The sequence below is a fragment of the Barbus barbus genome, assembly GCF_936440315.1.
Source record: "Barbus barbus genome assembly, chromosome: 49".
NCBI lineage: Eukaryota > Metazoa > Chordata > Actinopteri > Cypriniformes > Cyprinidae > Barbus > Barbus barbus.
The window spans coordinates 259,686-277,500 of NC_136727.1; the positions used below are offsets into that span (position 1 = coordinate 259,686).

A 17,815-nucleotide genomic window follows, 5' to 3' on the forward strand; every position below is an offset into this window, starting at 1 on the left:
AGTCCACTAAAGGAGGTAGAGTTTTTTCATATTTGGCTCCCAAACTCTGGAATAGCCTTCCTGATAACGTTCAGGGTTCAGACACACTCTCTCTGTTTAAATCTAGATTAAAGACACATCTCTTTAGCCAAGCATTCACATAATGCATCTTATAATCTTGTACTGCAGTTATATCTGATCAAATGTACATTATTATTATTCTTTAGCTTGGGTTGAACAAATCATTTTTGCTTAGATGGAACAGCAGCTACGCTAATTATGTCTCTATTTGTTTCTCTGTTGATTATCATCCCGTGGTAACTAGAAATGACAGAAGCTTCAGTCTGGATCCAACCCTTAAATGATCTGAGATGACCGAACACCTGAGAAAAGATGATGCCAACCCCTCAGAGGACCTCAGAGGATGCCAACGCTCAGACAACATACAGAATTAACAAATTTTGCCATAAGTTAAATATATTACGGTTCTGCAATATATAAATATACTGTGGAAACTTAATTTCCTGTAGAGCTGCTTTGCAACGATTTGTATCGTAAAAAGCGTAATACAAATAAACTTGAACTTGAACATACACACATAAAAGTATATATCAGCTTTATGTAAAAACATTTTACATAACTTAAATATATATATTTTTTTTATAATAAATGTAAATAAACATTTACAAAGGTACTCTATGTAATTACAGAGGTAATAACGTGGTGTATTTTTCTGGTGTGGTGTGTTTCTGACCCGCGGCCGCTGGTTCCAGCCCAGTCGAACACCTTGTGCATCGCCGTCACTCCGTCTCGGCCCATCGGCGCCACATCTCCTCCAGTCATGATGGCATAATCCATCCCAGAATGCATCGCTAGCTTCTGCTCACAGCCAATCAGACACAGTTACACAGGTGTTACGATGCGTTAGGGATGTAACAATATGAACATTTCTTATGACTATAGTGACCAAATGATCACGGTTATCAGTATTATCATAGTATTGTTCAAATGTGCTGGGGATGTTAAAAAAATACTGGCATATAAATCACTTCAAGTTTTATATTTAAAATCAACAAACAATAAATAATGACTTTTTGTTTGCATAAACACTAAAACAATAACATTACCAATGATGTTCGGATTTTAAATGACTTCGTATAGGAGATCATGATCCGCACTCACGAGAACAGTCTTCTTTTTAGGTTTTATTTGGCATTCATTACTGATGGAAAAGACACAAACGTTTCGGCTAAAAGCCTTCCTCGTTTTTAATGACAACATGACTGACAACAATTAATAATAGCATGTTCAAAATGTTCAAATAAAGCTTTGAAAAAGTTTCATAAAAAGGTAAACCTCACATTTCAGCCTTTAAATAAAGAAAAGGATTGAATCAAAATGATAATTGATTAATGAATGATTATATGTATTTGATCTGCTCCATAAATAATTCTAGATAACTTATCTGAATTGTTTAAATGTGTAGAATTCACATAAGCTTGTTTTTCATCAACCGGTCAAAATTTACAGCAGGGCATGCAAATTCGATCCGTTTTTGGCCAGACAGAAGCTGCATACAGACAATGTGAATATCATTTTCTGTAAATCCACTCTCTGACAGCAGGTGGCGCTTATAGAGCAGCAGAATGAACAAAGCAGCATTGTGATTAAAACACTGCTTTATTAGGTATTAGATGGAACGAAGATGAAAACAAAATGCCATCGAATCTTTTCTGAAGTCAGTCAGAACCTTCAGAGGTACATATAATTAATTCATTCTTATATTCATTTATATAATAATTCCCTCAGCACTCTTTTAAAACCTCCCAGCTTTCTGCCATGTTTTCACACAAAACTAAACTACTCTGCTGCTGTGCGAGCTAGTGTTGTCACGATACTGGAATTTCTAACTTCGATACGATACCTTGAAAAATATCGATATTCGATACCATTTTCGATACCACGGAGAAAAAAACTGCCACAATATTAAGGGGGTAATTTTTTTAATTTAAAGATAAATGTAACAAGTCGAGGACATGCGGTATATTTTACATGAACAAAAAAATGTCTTGAGGTACTGCATTTATTGATTTATTTATTAATCGTAGTTAAATGTTAATTGAAACTAACGTTTACTAATACATGTACTAATTAAAATCCAAAGTTCTATTTGTTGATATTCTCATTTGCTTCATAACCAGAATATTTCCAGATATAGGGCCCTATGAAATCTGTTTTATTTTTCCCCAAATTCCGTTTCATTTTTTTCTACATTCAATTTTTTCCATTTTAATTTTTCTGGACTCTTTTTTTGGTCAAATTAAATGCTATTAATCTAAAAGCATGTCTAATTCATTAAAATCATGAAAATGATACAATTTAACATTTAATTTATTAAAAGTGTAACAAAAATGACACGTTTAGGGCCGTATGAAATGTTTTATTTGTTTCTCACCTTATGTTTTATTGTTACCAAATTCTGTGTTTTAGCATGTTATTATTTGAATGCATACAAACTATTTTTATTTATTCTTACAGTAGCCTTATGAAATGTGTTTTCCCCCTCAGAAATTCTGTGTTGTGTATTTAAATTTTACTGGATATCAGATGAAGGCATAAAACTATTTTAATTAATTTATATTTGAATTAATGAAAATTAAACATTTACATTTTTGGCAAATGAAGTGGATTTACTATTAAAATAAAAATATTTTGTGATTATTTCTTTTAAAAAAATGAACAGTAGTAGTAAGTAGTAGTATTATGTACATTCTACTAAATAATAGTAATATAGCCTATTTCTGGCACACGGTCTTTAATAAGTTAAGCCGAACTTTTATTTTGACGGGTTGCCGTGAATACTTCTAAAGTTCTGTGTGTGTATGATATGATGCTAGTTTTACTCAAATTAAATGGTAAAATGCTGGTAAAGTGCTTTCAGATCAGTTCTGGAGATATTGTTGATGTATTTATGTCCTCATTGAGACGGCAGACGCTGAAATCACCGCGAGCGCCACATTAGTAAACACAACCGCACGTGCAGCACATTCACACAGAGACGCGCAGAACATGCAGGATTCATATTTAAATCCACTTTTGCAGCTTAATATTTACAGATACTAGTCCATATCGCGATTTGATTTAAGTGTAATGACCTACTTTTGATTAATTCATCCAAACTTTGACAAATTCCGTGACATTCCGCGTTAAACTGTAAATTCCGTGTTTATGACTGGATTCCGTGTCGTTCTCTGCATCGCGGAGATCATAGATCCCTACAGATAGCGCTCCGGTAATACTAACCGCGGGGAATTTTTATTTATCTTCAAACCGGTAATCGTTACATCCCTACGATGCGCATGAAGACGAGTGCGTGAGCGTTACCTTAGCGAAGAGCGTCTTCCCCGTCCCCGGCGGCCCGTACATCAGGATGTTCCGGTACAGCCCGCGGTTCTGTCGCGTGTTCCTCGTCGCTATGGCGATGTCGCGCACGCGCTCCTCCAGCGTCGGCTGCAGAGAGACAGGAAGTGAGACGCACACACTAACAGGAAGTGTGTGTGGTAGAGGATGCGCAAACACTCACATTAAGCACGACTCCCTCCAGCGCGTCCTGCGGTTTGCTCTTCAAACGCTTCGCCATCTGGAATGATACATACGTGCGTGAGTGCCACCGCACTTCCTGTCTGGGCAGGAAGTTATCATCAAACACATGTGCATCGTACCTTTATGGGGTGTTTGAGGGCTTCCACCACAGTGAATCGTGAGGTTTCTCGCACTAGCGAAGGTTTTCCTAGCCGCGCCTCAATGTATCGTCCGGCCACAGCAGTTGCATTACGCGCGGAATAAACGCCCACCGCCAGCAGAGTGAGTCCCGCCACCTGCAGGACACTCAGAGCGTCACACACACATACACGATCGTCTCTCACACACACCGCACACGCTAATGCTCACCGTCGCTGTCACTTTATCCCAGTCCGATATAAACGTACGGAAACCTTCACCGAACACAGCGCCCGCCGTCCTGAAACACACAGCGAAACGGTCACATGACCACATCTAAACCTGACCATAAGTGCGTTTATTATTCACAAATATGATCTTCTGGTTTTGTGTTGTATTTAATTATAATATAATCATTTATATTATAATCATTTAATTGAAATGCAAAAACAACTGAAAATATATTTTAAATATTTGTTTTTATTTGAATGTTTTAAACACTAACAGTGTTTTCATGACTCCATACAAAATAAATTAAATAGCGATGTATTTATTTATTTAAAAATGCAAGTAAAATATTTATAAATATCCCAGAAATAAATATACTACTCACAAAGTGTTACCATATGCCTTTTGTAAAGAAATGGTAACACTCTGTGAACAGTAAATTTATTTCTGGGATATTTATAAATACTTTGTTCACATTTTTACCTAAAAATAAAATATACAATGAAATAAATACAACACTATATAATTTATTTTGTATGGAGTCATGAAAAACATTTTTAATAAAAGACAATTATAGATATTTTGTTAGCAATTTTACCTAAAAATAGCTAAATTATAAAAAAAACTAAAAAATTTCATTTTATTTGAAATAATATTATTGTTCTAAATGTATAAAAATAAATATCTATGAAACATCTGAATATTTCTGCTGAAGTGAGTGATGGTACCGTATGGACTCGAGGACGGTCTGTCGGTGCTCAGCCGCCTTCAGTCGGATCTGCTCGCGGATGATGTCGGCGTTTTCTCGCTCCACACGCGCGCGAGCTTTAGACTCCGCCTCCACACGCAGCATCTCGTTCTTGTGCCGCAGCTCCATCTCGTGCTCAACGGTCGCTGCGGAAATACACACGCAATCACGTTCAGACGATAGAGAACACGAGTGCCAGCTCTTCAGAATGACACCAGTCAGCCTCACCTCTCCTCATGGCTTCCTGCTTCTGCACAGACTCTTCCTGTTTGCGCAGGTTCTCCTCGTTCAACAGTTGCTGTGGAGGAAGAGAGGAGGCGTTAGACAGACGCGAGTCTGAGAGAGGTCTGAGAGGAGTCAGAGAGGAGTCTGAAAGTCTAAGAGGAGTCTGAGAGGAATCTGAGAATCTAAGAGAGTCTGAGAGGAGTCTGAGGATCGTCTGAGAATCTAAGAGAGTCTGAGAGAAGTTTTAGGAAAGTCTGAGAGGAGTCTGAGGATAGTCTGATAATCTAAGAGAGTCTGAGAGGAGTCTGAGGATAGTCTGAGAATCTAAGAGAGTCTGAGAGGAGTCTGATAATCTAAGAGTCTGAGAGGAGTCTGAGGATAGTCTGAGAATCTATGAGAGTCTGAGGATAGTCTGATAATCTAAGAGAGTATGAGAGGAGTCTGAGGATAGTCTGATAATCTAAGAGAGTCTGAGAGAAGTCTGAGGATAGTCTGATAATCTAAGAGTCTGAGAGGAGTCTGAGAATCTAAAAGAGTCTGAGGAGAGTCTGATAGTCTGAGGAGAGTCTGATAGTCTGAGAGGAGTCTGAGTGGAGTTTGAAAGTCTGAGAGGAGTCTGAGGATAGTCTGAGAATCTAAGAGAGTCTGAGAGGAGTTTGAAAGTCTGAGAGGAGTCTGAGGATAGTCTGATAATCTAAGAGAGTCTGAGAAGAGTTTGAAAGTCTGAGAGGAGTCTGAGGATAGTCTGATAATCTAAGAGAGTCTGAGAGGAGTTTGAAAGTCTGAGAGGAGTCTGAGGATAGTCTGAGAATCTAAGAGAGTCTGAGAGGAGTTTGACGATAGTCTGAGAATCTAAGAGAGTCTGTGAATAGTCTGATAATTTAAGAGAGTCTGAGAGGAGTCTGAGGAGAGTCTGATAATCTAAGAGAGTCTGAGAGGAGTCTGAGGAGAGTCTGAGAGGAGTTTGAAAGTCTGAGAGGAGTCTGAGGATAGTATGAGAATCTAAGAGAGTCTAAGAGTCTGAGCAGAGTCTGAGAATCTGAGAGGAGTCTGAGAGTGTGAGGGGAGTCTGAGGAGAGTCTGAAGAAACGGACCTGCTGCCGGAGCTGCTCGTCATACCGCTGCCGCGCCAGCTTGTCCTGATACTGCGCCCTCTGCAGACGAAAGAATCACCATCACCACCACCATCATCATCATCATCATCATCATCATGCGCTCAGACGCGCGACTCACCGCCTGGTGCTGTTTGGTCTCCTCATTCAGAGTCTTCCTGCGCTCGTCTGCCTGGATGCGGATCTGATCGCCCTTCAGCTGCTCCACCGCTGCCTCATACTCCTGACACATGCAACACACACAAAAACACACACACACACAAAACGGTGTAGAAGTGTAACTTCTCAGCATAAAATTAAATAAGTTTTAACTAGGGCCGGGACTCGATTAAAAAAATTAATCTAATTAATTAGAGGCTTTGTAATTAATTAATCGAAATTAATCGCATTTTAATCGCATATAAATATTTGACCTGAGAACAGTGAGAAGTAAGTTTTTTTATATGGATTTTTAAATGTCCCATCCACAGGGCCAACCAAAGCGGTCTCATCAGCTTCTTTGTCCATGTTCACTGTGGTTTGTTTTTGGCTGTTTCTCAATATGCCTTCTTCAGCGATCTTGCGTCCTTGTGTTCTCGTTCTACGTCATCATTAACCGTCGAAGTTCAGTTCCAATTCTCAAGAACACAAGTACAGAAAGTGCCCGGATATGTTCTTGAAACTGAGGATGCATCGAGTGCAGACTTGAGAGAATCCAGCCGTTAGAAATCCCAGAAAACGCTGTGGGTGGCCGGTGTACGGAAGCCTGTAAGCTTTAAAGTCGCTCTCACAAATACTTAACGGCTCTTCAAGTTGAAAGTAAACATTTATCGTTTTGTTTTGGTTAATTTTAATAAAGTTATAAGACCCGGAGAAAGTCTGCATTTTTATTGGCATATTAAAATGAATCTTAACAGTAAAACATATAACGCTGTAAAATAAAACACAATACAATTATATGAAAGTAATATCTATAATAGTATGAAATGTTTTAATAAGTTATGACATTTTGTAATATTGATTGTTCATTGGCCGTTTCTTATGCTGAGACTATGCTGTCAGTTAAGCAGGAACGCAGTACATCTCGGTTCTCATAAGTGTGCGTTCTGTGTTCTCGCGTCCTTCCGAGTTCGTTCTTCCAAGGAAGCTTGGCAAGACCGGTCTCCACGAGAACGCAAGTCCGTTCTTTGCGTTCTTGGAATTGAGAAACAGCCTTTAGTCTGAACGCTAGTTGGTGCTGCAGTATAATCGGTCCGCCGAAACTCATCCAGTGAGAAACGTTCCGCGGTGCAAAAATAAGTGCGATTAAAATGCGTTAAAAAAATTTACGCGTTATTTTTGTGTAATTAATTAATCTAAATTAACGCGTTAAAGTCCCGGCCCTAGTTTTAACTTTAAATGTACAAAATGAAGAATAAATAATGTGCATCTGGTGTTTTTGTGGCTGTTTCTATTCATTTATGAAGGTGCTGAAAATCAAACCATTATATATTCATTATATATAATTCCACAATACTACAATGAGTTACACAGTGGCTGTTATGACTTGTTTCATAACAGATTTAGTTTCTACATTTAAATTTTTTTGGAATGCAACTTCACTGCATGAAGCCCTTTTCCGCTGCAAGATAAAACAATAAACGAGGTAATCACGACTTTATCTTACAATTCAGACTCTGTGAGATAAACAATTGTATAAGAAGTCAAAAGATATAAACTCATCTGATTTCTGTCTCTCTCACTATTCTGACTATTTTCTTGCAATTTAAGGGGAAAAAAAAGTCTGAATTGTGAAATAAAAAGTCACAATGACCTTTTTTTAAAAATATTTGATTCGTTCTTATGGGGTCCTGAAAACATTTACTGTTAATATTATTATTATTGTTGTTGTTTTTATAAATGTTCAAAATAAATATTCCAAAAAATGTTAGAATTGTGAGATAAACTCTGAATTGCAAGAAAGAAAACTATATTTTGTTTATATCTCATTAAAAAGTTTATATCTCACAATGTCTCATAAATGTGAGAAGAAAGTCTGAATTGTGAAACAGTCGCAATTCCGGTTTTAATTATTTTAATTCTGCGCTGGAAACAGGCTTCCATTGATATTATTATTGTAAATGATTGCATAATTGTGTAATATTTCATTAATTTCTTCAAATTCTCAATCAATACACACACTTCATCTGATGTATTTTCACAAACTCTGGCTTAAAGGGATAGTTCACCCAAAATTTAAAATGACGTCTTGATCCGTGAACGCGTACGGCAGTTAGCGGAAGCTAGAAATTACAGTTTTTATAGTTTCAAATATGATATTTTTCTTACAAAAACACAACGATTTGCTTCAGAAGGCCTTTATTCACCACCTCCGGAGCATGACAGGCACTTTTTATGATGGATGGACGCAGTTTATTGGTCTTCAAAACCTCAGCAGCCATTCACCGCCATTATAAAACTGGGAAGAGCCAGGACATTTTTTAATATAACTCTGATTGGATTCGTCTGAAAGAAGAACGTCAGATACACCTGGGATGGCTCGAGTGTGAGTAAATCATGCACTTATTTTCATTTTTGGGTGAACTGTCCCTTTAATTAGAAAATCCAGCTTCATCTCTCTTTCTGACAGACTGACAGCAGCTGCTCTCAGTGTGGACCAGACTCAGTGGGATCCGGACTCAGTGGGTTCTGGACTCAGTGTGATGATCTGATCTAGACTCAGTGTGGACCAGACTCAGTGTGATGATCCGGATCTCACCTTGATTCTGCTCTGGTGTTCCATCTGAACGGTCTGCTCCTGCATGCGCGCCAGATCCAGCGCATCTTTGGCGTGACCTGTGGTCACAGGGGTCACACATCACTAAACCAGCACTGACCTCTGACCCCTGACCCAATGCCCTTCGCGTGATCGCGACATCCACAGTGAATGAATGATACTCACGCGATCGGTCCAGCTCTTTGGCCGCCTGCGCCGCGCGCTCCAGCCCCGTCGGGTCGAAGTTGCTCCATTTGTCCTTGGGTTTGTCGCCCGAACCGGAGCCGGAGCCGCCGGCCGGAGGAGGAGGAGGAGCGGGCGGAACCGGAGCGTCCGGTGGAACGCCGCCCTGACCTTTATTGAGACCGAAGAGCCACGACATGATCCGCCGACAGACACCCTCTCACACACCGATGACAAACCGGCCGGGATCACCGATTACACAGTTCCACTCCACGAGTGTCACGCCGCGCTCTGCGCATGCGCACTGCTCCTGACGCGCCGCCGCACCGCGCTGATTGGCTGACGCGCTCGTCCTTCAGAAGGTCAGGGAGGAGGCCACGCCCCCCTCGGCGTACGGTGGCCCAGAGGCGTCGCGGGTCTTGCGTCACTCTGCAGCGTCAAATGCGGCACTTCGGCGATTAAAATGTTAAAATCTTTTATAATCAACCTATTATTACTTTTTGCACATTTCCATGTCCACTGCAGTACATTCACTCTTTAAAATCCTATATTTATATATATATATATATATATATATAAAAAAGAGGTTTCAAAGCATATCCAAGCTATTTCATCTTCCAAGAACCTTGAAGCTTTTAAAACAGTTATTTCATCTTTTTAATTTCTTTTGTTAAAGCTTTCGTTTTGTATTATTGATTTATTGTTATATACCTGTATAAATGGAGCTTTGCATGTAATGTGGATATTTGATGTACTTTATTATATTTGGTACCTTGGCATTATTAATAATAATAAAATGATTATTACAGGAAACTGAAAACATGTAAAACTCTGAAAGCACTGGAATCTATGTATTTTTCTTCTCTGGCAGCTAATGTTAATAGAATCATCCTCTTGTTCTTGTGGCATTGAATTAATAAAGCATTAAAAATATGATTACAGTCCACTGCAACTAAAACCATTAAAACATGTTCGTTACTTGAATAAAATATAACATAAAAACCTGAACTTATTATATTTCAGCTAGTTTGGAGGCAACATTTCTCATTTTCATTTTGGAATTAATAAAACTAGACCTGAAATCAAAACAGAATCAATTAAACTTGACCTAAATTTGAAATATACAAAATAAAAACTAATTGAAAATATGAATAAAAAGCTATAATTGTATATAAAAGCTGTGATGTAATTTGATAAATTGTTAGTTTACAACATTAACAGGAAATTAATTCACAAAATCTGTATTAATAAAATTATTAATGTGACCGTTCATATTAAAGAACCAAAAGGTATATATAATAAAATACATACATATAAAATAAAAACTATATAGACATATTAGAAACATCAAAAACTAACACAAAATGACAAAACACACAATTAACTAAACTTAACATGAAAGCAAAAAATAAAATTAAAATCAAATCAAAGACCAAAAATGATAAGTATTCCATCGATACTAAAATAACACTGGTTAATAATACAGATCAATAATGCAACTAAGTTCACTATGAATGACTTAATTGTTGAAATATTTTATTTGCACAGATTGTTTTATAACATTACATCAGCTGTGAGCGGTCAAGCCTCAAAACAGACCAGTGCTCATTTATATAACATCTCAGGCAAATATTCATGCATAACTGTCTTTTTTTGAATTGTGTTTATATGCAATAAAAGGTTTTATTAATTATAACATCTGCTTACATAGCAGTTAAATATATATTGACATTTGGAAACATTTGATAATTTTTCCTGATCAATTTAATCTGCAATATTTGATCTTTCATAATAAAGTGACATGGTTTATAACTGATGAATGTGACAGCATTGCTGTTATGATTCTGTTTATTGATGTGAATGTGCTTGGAAACAATCTGTGTGTCATGAAGTGTGACTGAAACAAGACTGCTTATGATTATGAACACAACACAGCAGTCTTTAAATAGGAAAATGTTTTATTGACATCCACTAATGACACTTATTTACAGGAAGAGATGCAGACAGGCGGTCAGGTCACATGGTCAGCCGTGCTGCGCTGTGATTGGCTGTGTGATGCGTGAGAACACACCCGGTGGTTCACTGCCGTCGCCCAGAGCAGCTCTGAGACCCTCGGTCCGGCGAGTGTGTGCCAGCGCGGTCAGAGCCCTGAACGAGTGCGGCTCCGTGATGGACAGATCACACAACACACGCCTGTTCAGCTGGACACTGCACTGAGAGCACAAACACACACACACACAGTTAACATACACACACACACACTCACTCACTCACTCTCTCTCTCTCTCTCTCACACACACACACTCACTCACTCTCTCTCTCTCTCTCTCACACACACACACTCACTCACTCACTCTCTCTCTCTCTCTCTCACACACACACACTCACTCACTCTCTCTCTCTCTCTCTCTCACACACACACACACACACACACACACTCACTCTCTCTCTCTCTCACACACACACACACACACACACACACACACACACACACACACACACACACTCACACACACACACACACACACACACACACACACTCACACACACACACACACACACTCTCTCACCTTGAGCAGGTTGTGTATGAGCGCGGGGTACTTCATGTGCTGCTCTCTGCTGGCGGCTGCGAGGCGCTGGATCCAGAGCTGTGACAGACGTGTGTTAGAGCTCAGCGTGAGTGATTGACAGGTGTGAGGTCACATGACCTGTGTCGTACCTGTCTCATACTGCGTCTCTTGGTTTTCCGAGCTTTGCTGGCGTAGACGAAGGCCCTGCGGACGGCGCGCACCGCCAGACTGTAGCAGCGGTTCTTCCTGCCGCGGAAATGCTGACAAAAACACACAGTGTCGGGGAAAGTTACTTTTAAAAGTATTGCATTACAATATTGTGTTGCTCCCTAAAAAAAGTAACTAATTACGTTACGTAGCTACTTTTATGGAATGTAATGCGTTATGTTACTTTTGAGTTACTGTTTAAATCTGGGCAGGGCTTGCTTGTTTGTTTTTAATATAAAAAGTTCTTCTTTTACAAACATAAAGCCCTTTCACACCAAAAGTGAAGTGAATCCGGCTCAGACTGAAGGAAATGTAGATTCAGGTCTGTACAGTAGAGGACGCCGCTCAAACTAATCACATGAAGAATATGACGCAGGAGAAGAAAGTTCAACACTATTCAGCAATAACTACAATCAAACACAAACGGGTTATTTCTGATTATTAGTATGGGTGAACTGGATCATCGAAGGTTAATAAAATGGGATTAAATACATAAATGATATTTGTGTTATTTATCATATTTAATTATTGCAGGTTTGTATAATATTCTGAGTTTGTATTTGACTTTTTATTGATTTTGAGGAACACTGAATGTGTTTTAGTGCAGGTGAGATGAGTAAATACATGTTGATATTTAGTCTAGAACTACAGTAAGATCATGTAGATATTTAGTCTAGAACTACAGTAAGATCATGTTGATATTTAGTCTAGATCTACAGTAAGATCATGTTGATATTTAGTCTAGAACTACAGTAAGATCATGTTGATATTTAGTCTAGAACTACAGTAAGATCATGTAGATATTTAGTCTAGATCTACAGTAAGATCGTGTAGATATCTAGTCTAGAACTACAGTAAGATCATGTTGATATTTAGTCTAGAACTACAGTAAGATCATGTTGATATTTAGTCTAGAACTACAGTAAGATCATGTAGATATTTAGTCTAGAACTACAGTAAGATCATGTAGATATTTAGTCTAGAACTACAGTAAGATCATGTAGATATTTAGTCTAGAACTACAGTAAGATCATGTAGATATTTAGTCTAGAACTACAGTAAGCTCATGTAGATATTTAGTCTAGAACTACAGTAAGATCATGTTGATATTTAGTCTAGATCTACAGTAAGATCGTGTAGATATCTAGTCTAGAACTACAGTAAGATCATGTAGATATTTAGTCTAGAACTACAGTAAGATCATGATGATATTTAGTCTAGAACTACAGTAAGATCATGTTGATATTTAGTCTAGAACTACAGTAAGATCATGTTGATATTTAGTCTAGAACTACAGTACGATCATGTTGATATTTAGTCTAGAACTACAGTAAGATCGTGTAGATATCTAGTCTAGAACTACAGTAAGATCATGTTGATATTTAGTCTAGAACTACAGTAAGATCGTGTAGATATTTAGTCTAGATCTACAGTAAGATCGTGTAGATATCTAGTCTAGAACTACAGTAAGATCATGTAGATATTTAGTCTAGAACTACAGTAAGATCATGTAGATATTTAGTCTAGAACTACAGTAAGATCATGTAGATATTTAGTCTAGATCTACAGTAAGATCGTGTAGATATCTAGTCTAGAACTACAGTAAGATCATGTTGATATTTAGTCTAGAACTACAGTAAGATCATGTAGATATTTAGTCTAGAACTACAGTAAGATCATGATGATATGTAGTGTAGAACTACAGTAAGATCATGTAGATATTTAGTCTAGAACTACAGTAAGATCATGATGATATTTAGTCTAGAACTACAGTAAGATCATGATGATATTTAGTCTAGAACTACAGTAAGATCATGTTGATATTTAGTCTAGAACTACAGTAAGATCATGATGATATTTAGTCTAGAACTACAGTAAGATCATGTAGATATTTAGTCTAGAACTACAGTAAGATCATGATGATATTTAGTCTAGAACTACAGTAAGATCATGTAGATATTTAGTCTAGAACTACAGTAAGATCATGTTCACACACAACACTCTGCACTTACTCCTGATTTCTCTCAACACCAGAGCTGTCACTCAATACATCAGAAACACAGGAACTCAGATATTTCCTTCTAAATTAACAAGTAATGCTTTACTAAGTACTTTTAAAAAAGTAATCTGATTCCAGTGGTGTTTCTTGTAATGTGTTACCCCCAGCACTGCTAACCAGTGAATAAGTTGAGGTTTGGAGAACGTTCCCAGAATGTTATTATAATAAGTATATGAGAACGGTTCTGTTTGGCCGGTTCATACACATACGATCAGTGCTGTAACAGATTAGAAGTAACGAGTGAGTTACGCAATCACATTATTCCTCTCATCAGTTATAATGTAGTCTGTTTTCTAGGGATGTAACGATGAACCGTGAGCCGGCTGAAAACTGATTCATGTGTGACGATTCAAATCGGTTGAGATGCTAAACAAATCACGATTCAATTATATCTTTAGGAAGGTTTAGATGGTATTTTTTCTTTCATCTTGCCTCTGTATAATAAATATTAAAGTTCATACGTGCAGCGCTGCTGTGTTTACAGTGAAACCATGGAAACGCTTAAAGCGCCACCTGCTGGCAGAGACTGAATCTGCGTCTCGTTCAGCTCGTCTGCTGTTTCATGCAGATATTTTTTTATGTATACAGTAGTTTCACAAAACTGAAGTCAGACCATTCTGTTTTTGCTTCAAATTTAGAAATGATGCAATCTAATTTAGATGAAATCTGCTCATGTTGCATGAATCCAGCATCTTTGTTTGGATCATGATTAAAATGCAGTGGTTGCTTCTCAGTGGAAAGAGCCACAGACAAAGCCTTGTTTTCTTTATATGAACAGATTTCTTTTATTTGTGTTACTTATTTGGATGGTTTTAAAATTTCAGTTTAGTTTTTTTACTTACATTTACATTATATTTACATTTTGTTATTTAGCAGAGGCTTTTATCCAAAGCGACTTAAAAACCAGGAGAATAGAAGCAATCAAAAGAGCAATGATACGCACGTGCTATATTAGTATATTATTATACTGTTATATTTCAGTTTCACAAAGAAACGTGCTGCATTTTGTCCACGCAATAATAAAAGGACACATTTAATTTATAATTTGTCTTAAATCTCATTTTGTAAAAAAAAAATTGTGAATCGAGTCGTTAGTTGAGTGAATTGTTTTCTATGATTTATTTTCCTTTTTATTTCATTTAGTGATTTTAACTTTTAATTGAGTGTTTTTAATGCTTTAAAGACCATTTTAGATTGTAATGTTCTACTAATAACCATAAAAAGTACATCTGTCATAAAACCAGAGTAAAATATTGGCAGCGGCGATTTACACTAAGAGCAAATACTATAGATTATAGTTACACTACGATAAAATAGCAAGATTTTCTGATATTGATACCAGTTATTGCAAATAGTGGCAATTATCTGCACCTCAGTATTGTAGTACAGTACGCAATAATAATGTGTTGCGTGTAAATTATAGTTTTAATTCAAATGATTAAATGAAAGCCACATTATTGGGACAATAAAGCCCTCCCGACACCTACCCTAACCCTACCTGATACTTTATCTTCAACGTTTTGATTATTTCCTTCATTTTTATTGAAAATAAATGCCTTTCTGATGCGATATGAGATTTGAAAAGGAATAAAAAGTTTGGCAAAAGTTGGATTCGAACTCGGGTCTATCGCTCCTCCATCTGCGTCACTGAAACTGATGCTACAGTTGCGTCTTTTTCAGTCTTGACCAATCACACGTCAGTGGGCGGAGTTAGTATATAGTATAGAAATATTTTCATATAACATATCTTTCAATTAAATCTTGGGCACAATACATTAAATACAGTCAGTTGTGGCCTATATGTTTATTAATTTGATTTATTCCTCGAGCTGCAGGTTAGTTTCCCAGTGACTGAGCTTAAGCTCTGGTTAATTTGGTTTATAAGACTAACTAAACTAAGCCTGGTTTATGAGCTCGTCTCTGATTGGATGATGAACACGACTCACCCGCGCGCTCTTCAGAAGCTCCTGGACTTTCCAGTACCGGTCCGGTCCCCGGTTCCGAGTCCAGCAGGACAGTGTGAGGAACACCATGATGACCGATGCGGTAACGGTCACCGTCAGCCGCTGTTACACGCGTGCGCACGCTGTTCGCCTGCACCGGTGACGTGACGTCACATCCGGGTCACGCGAGCCCCGTCAGCGTGACAAAATAAAAGTCCGACTTAAAAATAGAATAGAATAGAATAGAATAGAATAGCATTTTATTGTCATTGTATAGCTGTACAACGAAACATGTTTGCTCTCACATTGAAAGTACACACAATGTAATAGTGCAAATGTAGCAATTATATATACAGAAGTGAAAGAAATATTAATAAATACAAGAGAATGCTACAAATGACAGAAATATGATTAGGAATTATTAATGAGATGCAGAGGATTTCACTATACAGTCAATATATGTATTAAATGTACTTTATGTGTAAGTAAAATACTCAACAGTAGTTCATATCTTTTATTATTATTATTATTAATGCCAAGGTACCAAAGACAGAAGTGTGCAAAAAGGTGACACACATTTATACAGGTATAATAAATAAATAATACAAAACGAAAGCTTTAACAAAATAAACCGAAAAGATGAAATACATTAACTGTTTAAACGCTTTAAGATTGTTTTTTGTATAATAAATAAAGGATGTTGATGTACTGCGGTGAATATGAAATTGAGCAAAAAGTGATATCAGTAATTCATATTTATCAAATCAACTAAACATCACTCACGGGTTGTGTTTTAAAACCTAGGGGGCCGCCTATCTAGTGCACTTCATTTGTAGTCATTACAGGCGCGTGATGCCGTCTGGAGCGTGTTTTTGAGACGCGTCCCGCGCGGTGCATTGTGGGCTGCTGGAGGAGCGCAGGGTCAGATTGACGCGATCATGGCCGCGGTGTGTTCCTCCTTCAGTCGCTGCTGCGCCGCCGGTCACCGAGCCTCGGTCACGGTGAGAAACACCACGAGTCTGATCGATAATAGCGCTAATAATAGATAAATCATCAGTTACAGACAGATTATTATAGCTGTGGTCTTTATTGAGCGATTATGAAAAGACAAGCTGCTCTTTCATATTATACAGTGATGTTTTAAACACTAATACAATGATTTGACATATTTAATATTTGAGCTATTATATGCAATATTTCATTAGTGTGTGTGGATCAAGTTTGTTTGTAATTAAGAGTGTTTGAATATTGACTGGTTTAGTAGCCTAACCCTAAGCAGCTGTTTCCATCCAAACTTACTAATTAAATTTATGCGAGTTGAGCACACAAGTTTTTAATGTGCATTTTTTTTTTTTTATGCGCATCTTGGCGTTTCCATACAGCGTTTTTTTTTTAGTGCAATATCCCGAAATAGGCATAAAACTATAAGAGTGTAGCACAGCTAGTGATGTAATCAGGTGTTGTTCCGCCGGTGAACACTAGAGGTGTCAGTGTCTGTGTTCTGATTGGTCGCTCCGCCGGTGAACACTAGAGGTGTCAGTGTCTGTGTTCCGATTGGTCGCTCCGCCGGTGAACACTAGAGGTGTCAGTGTCTGTGTTCCGATTGGTCGTTCCGCCGGTGAACACTAGAGGTGTCTGTGTTCTGATTGGTCGCTCCGCTGGTGAACACTAGAGGTGTCAGTGTCTGTGTTCTGATTGGTCGCTCCGCCGGTGAACACTAGAGGTGTCAGTGTCTGTGTTCTGATTGGTCGCTCCGCCGGTGAACACTAGAGGTGTCAGTGTCTGTGTTCTGATTGGTCGCTCCGCCGGTGAACACTAGAGGTGTCAGTGTCTGTGTTCTGATTGGTCGCTCCGCTGGTGAACACTAGAGGTGTCAGTGTCTGTGTTCTGATTGGTCGCTCCGCCGGTGAACACTAGAGGTGTCAGTGTCTGTGTTCTGATTGGTCGCTCCGCTGGTGAACACTAGAGGTGTCAGTGTCTGTGTTCTGATTGGTCGCTCCGCTGGTGAACACTAGAGGTGTCAGTGTCTGTGTTCTGATTGGTCGCTCCGCCGGTGAACACTAGAGGTGTCAGTGTCTGTGTTCTGATTGGTCACTCAGGCGGTGCG

At 38.2% G+C, this 17,815-nt stretch overlaps 3 protein-coding genes across 4 annotated transcripts in view; 1 reads left to right on the forward strand and 2 right to left on the reverse strand.

Moving 5' to 3' along the window:
* Positions 1–9,267, reverse strand: part of LOC306867279 (ATPase family AAA domain-containing protein 3-A-like) — a 31,439-nt gene extending 22,172 nt beyond the window's left edge. Inside the window, exons 1-11 of the mRNA XM_079412878.1 lie at positions 8,933–9,267; positions 8,750–8,826; positions 6,134–6,235; positions 5,995–6,054; positions 4,904–4,973; positions 4,656–4,821; positions 3,931–4,000; positions 3,702–3,857; positions 3,563–3,619; positions 3,364–3,489; positions 734–858 (exon numbers count right to left, since the gene is read on the reverse strand). Coding sequence (XP_079269004.1) covers positions 734–858; positions 3,364–3,489; positions 3,563–3,619; positions 3,702–3,857; positions 3,931–4,000; positions 4,656–4,821; positions 4,904–4,973; positions 5,995–6,054; positions 6,134–6,235; positions 8,750–8,826; positions 8,933–9,128 — 1,205 coding nt within the window. The 5' untranslated portion in view covers positions 9,129–9,267. The remainder of the gene's footprint in view (positions 1–733; positions 859–3,363; positions 3,490–3,562; positions 3,620–3,701; positions 3,858–3,930; positions 4,001–4,655; positions 4,822–4,903; positions 4,974–5,994; positions 6,055–6,133; positions 6,236–8,749; positions 8,827–8,932) is intronic.
* A 1,164-nt stretch (positions 9,268–10,431) lies between these two features.
* Positions 10,432–15,895, reverse strand: LOC306867386 (large ribosomal subunit protein bL20m-like). The gene is made up of 4 exons (XM_079413006.1): positions 15,712–15,895; positions 11,649–11,759; positions 11,500–11,577; positions 10,432–11,142 (listed from the first exon to the last, which is right to left on the reverse strand). Exons 1-4 carry the CDS (start codon positions 15,796–15,798, stop codon positions 10,954–10,956), a joined length of 465 nt encoding a protein of 154 aa, XP_079269132.1. The 5' UTR covers positions 15,799–15,895; the 3' UTR covers positions 10,432–10,953.
* Positions 15,896–16,614: 719 nt separating this feature from the next.
* The window catches only part of sdhb (succinate dehydrogenase complex, subunit B, iron sulfur (Ip)), a 7,198-nt gene continuing 5,997 nt past the window's right edge, over positions 16,615–17,815 (forward strand). The window contains exons 1-2 of one of the 2 annotated variants that reach the window (XM_079413088.1): positions 16,615–16,709; positions 17,808–17,815. The exon at positions 17,808–17,815 is cut by the window's right edge and continues 126 nt beyond it. In XM_079413088.1, coding sequence (XP_079269214.1) covers positions 16,647–16,709; positions 17,808–17,815 — 71 coding nt within the window. In that variant the 5' untranslated portion in view covers positions 16,615–16,646. The remainder of the gene's footprint in view (positions 16,710–17,807) is intronic. The other variant, XM_079413087.1, reaches the window with a different exon arrangement.

Bases quoted from the DNA above. Each gene is read 5' to 3' on its own strand.
- LOC306867386 (XM_079413006.1), bottom strand. From the start codon at position 15,798: ATGGTGTTCCTCACACTGTCCTGCTGGACTCGGAACCGGGGACCGGAC. The intron at 11,760-15,711 runs GTGAGTCGTGTT...TGTTTTTGTCAG, and splicing joins AGCTTCTGAAGAGCGCGCGG to CATTTCCGCGGCAGGAAGAA. The intron at 11,143-11,499 runs GTGAGAGAGTGT...TTGTGCTCTCAG, and splicing joins TCATACACAACCTGCTCAAG to TGCAGTGTCCAGCTGAACAG.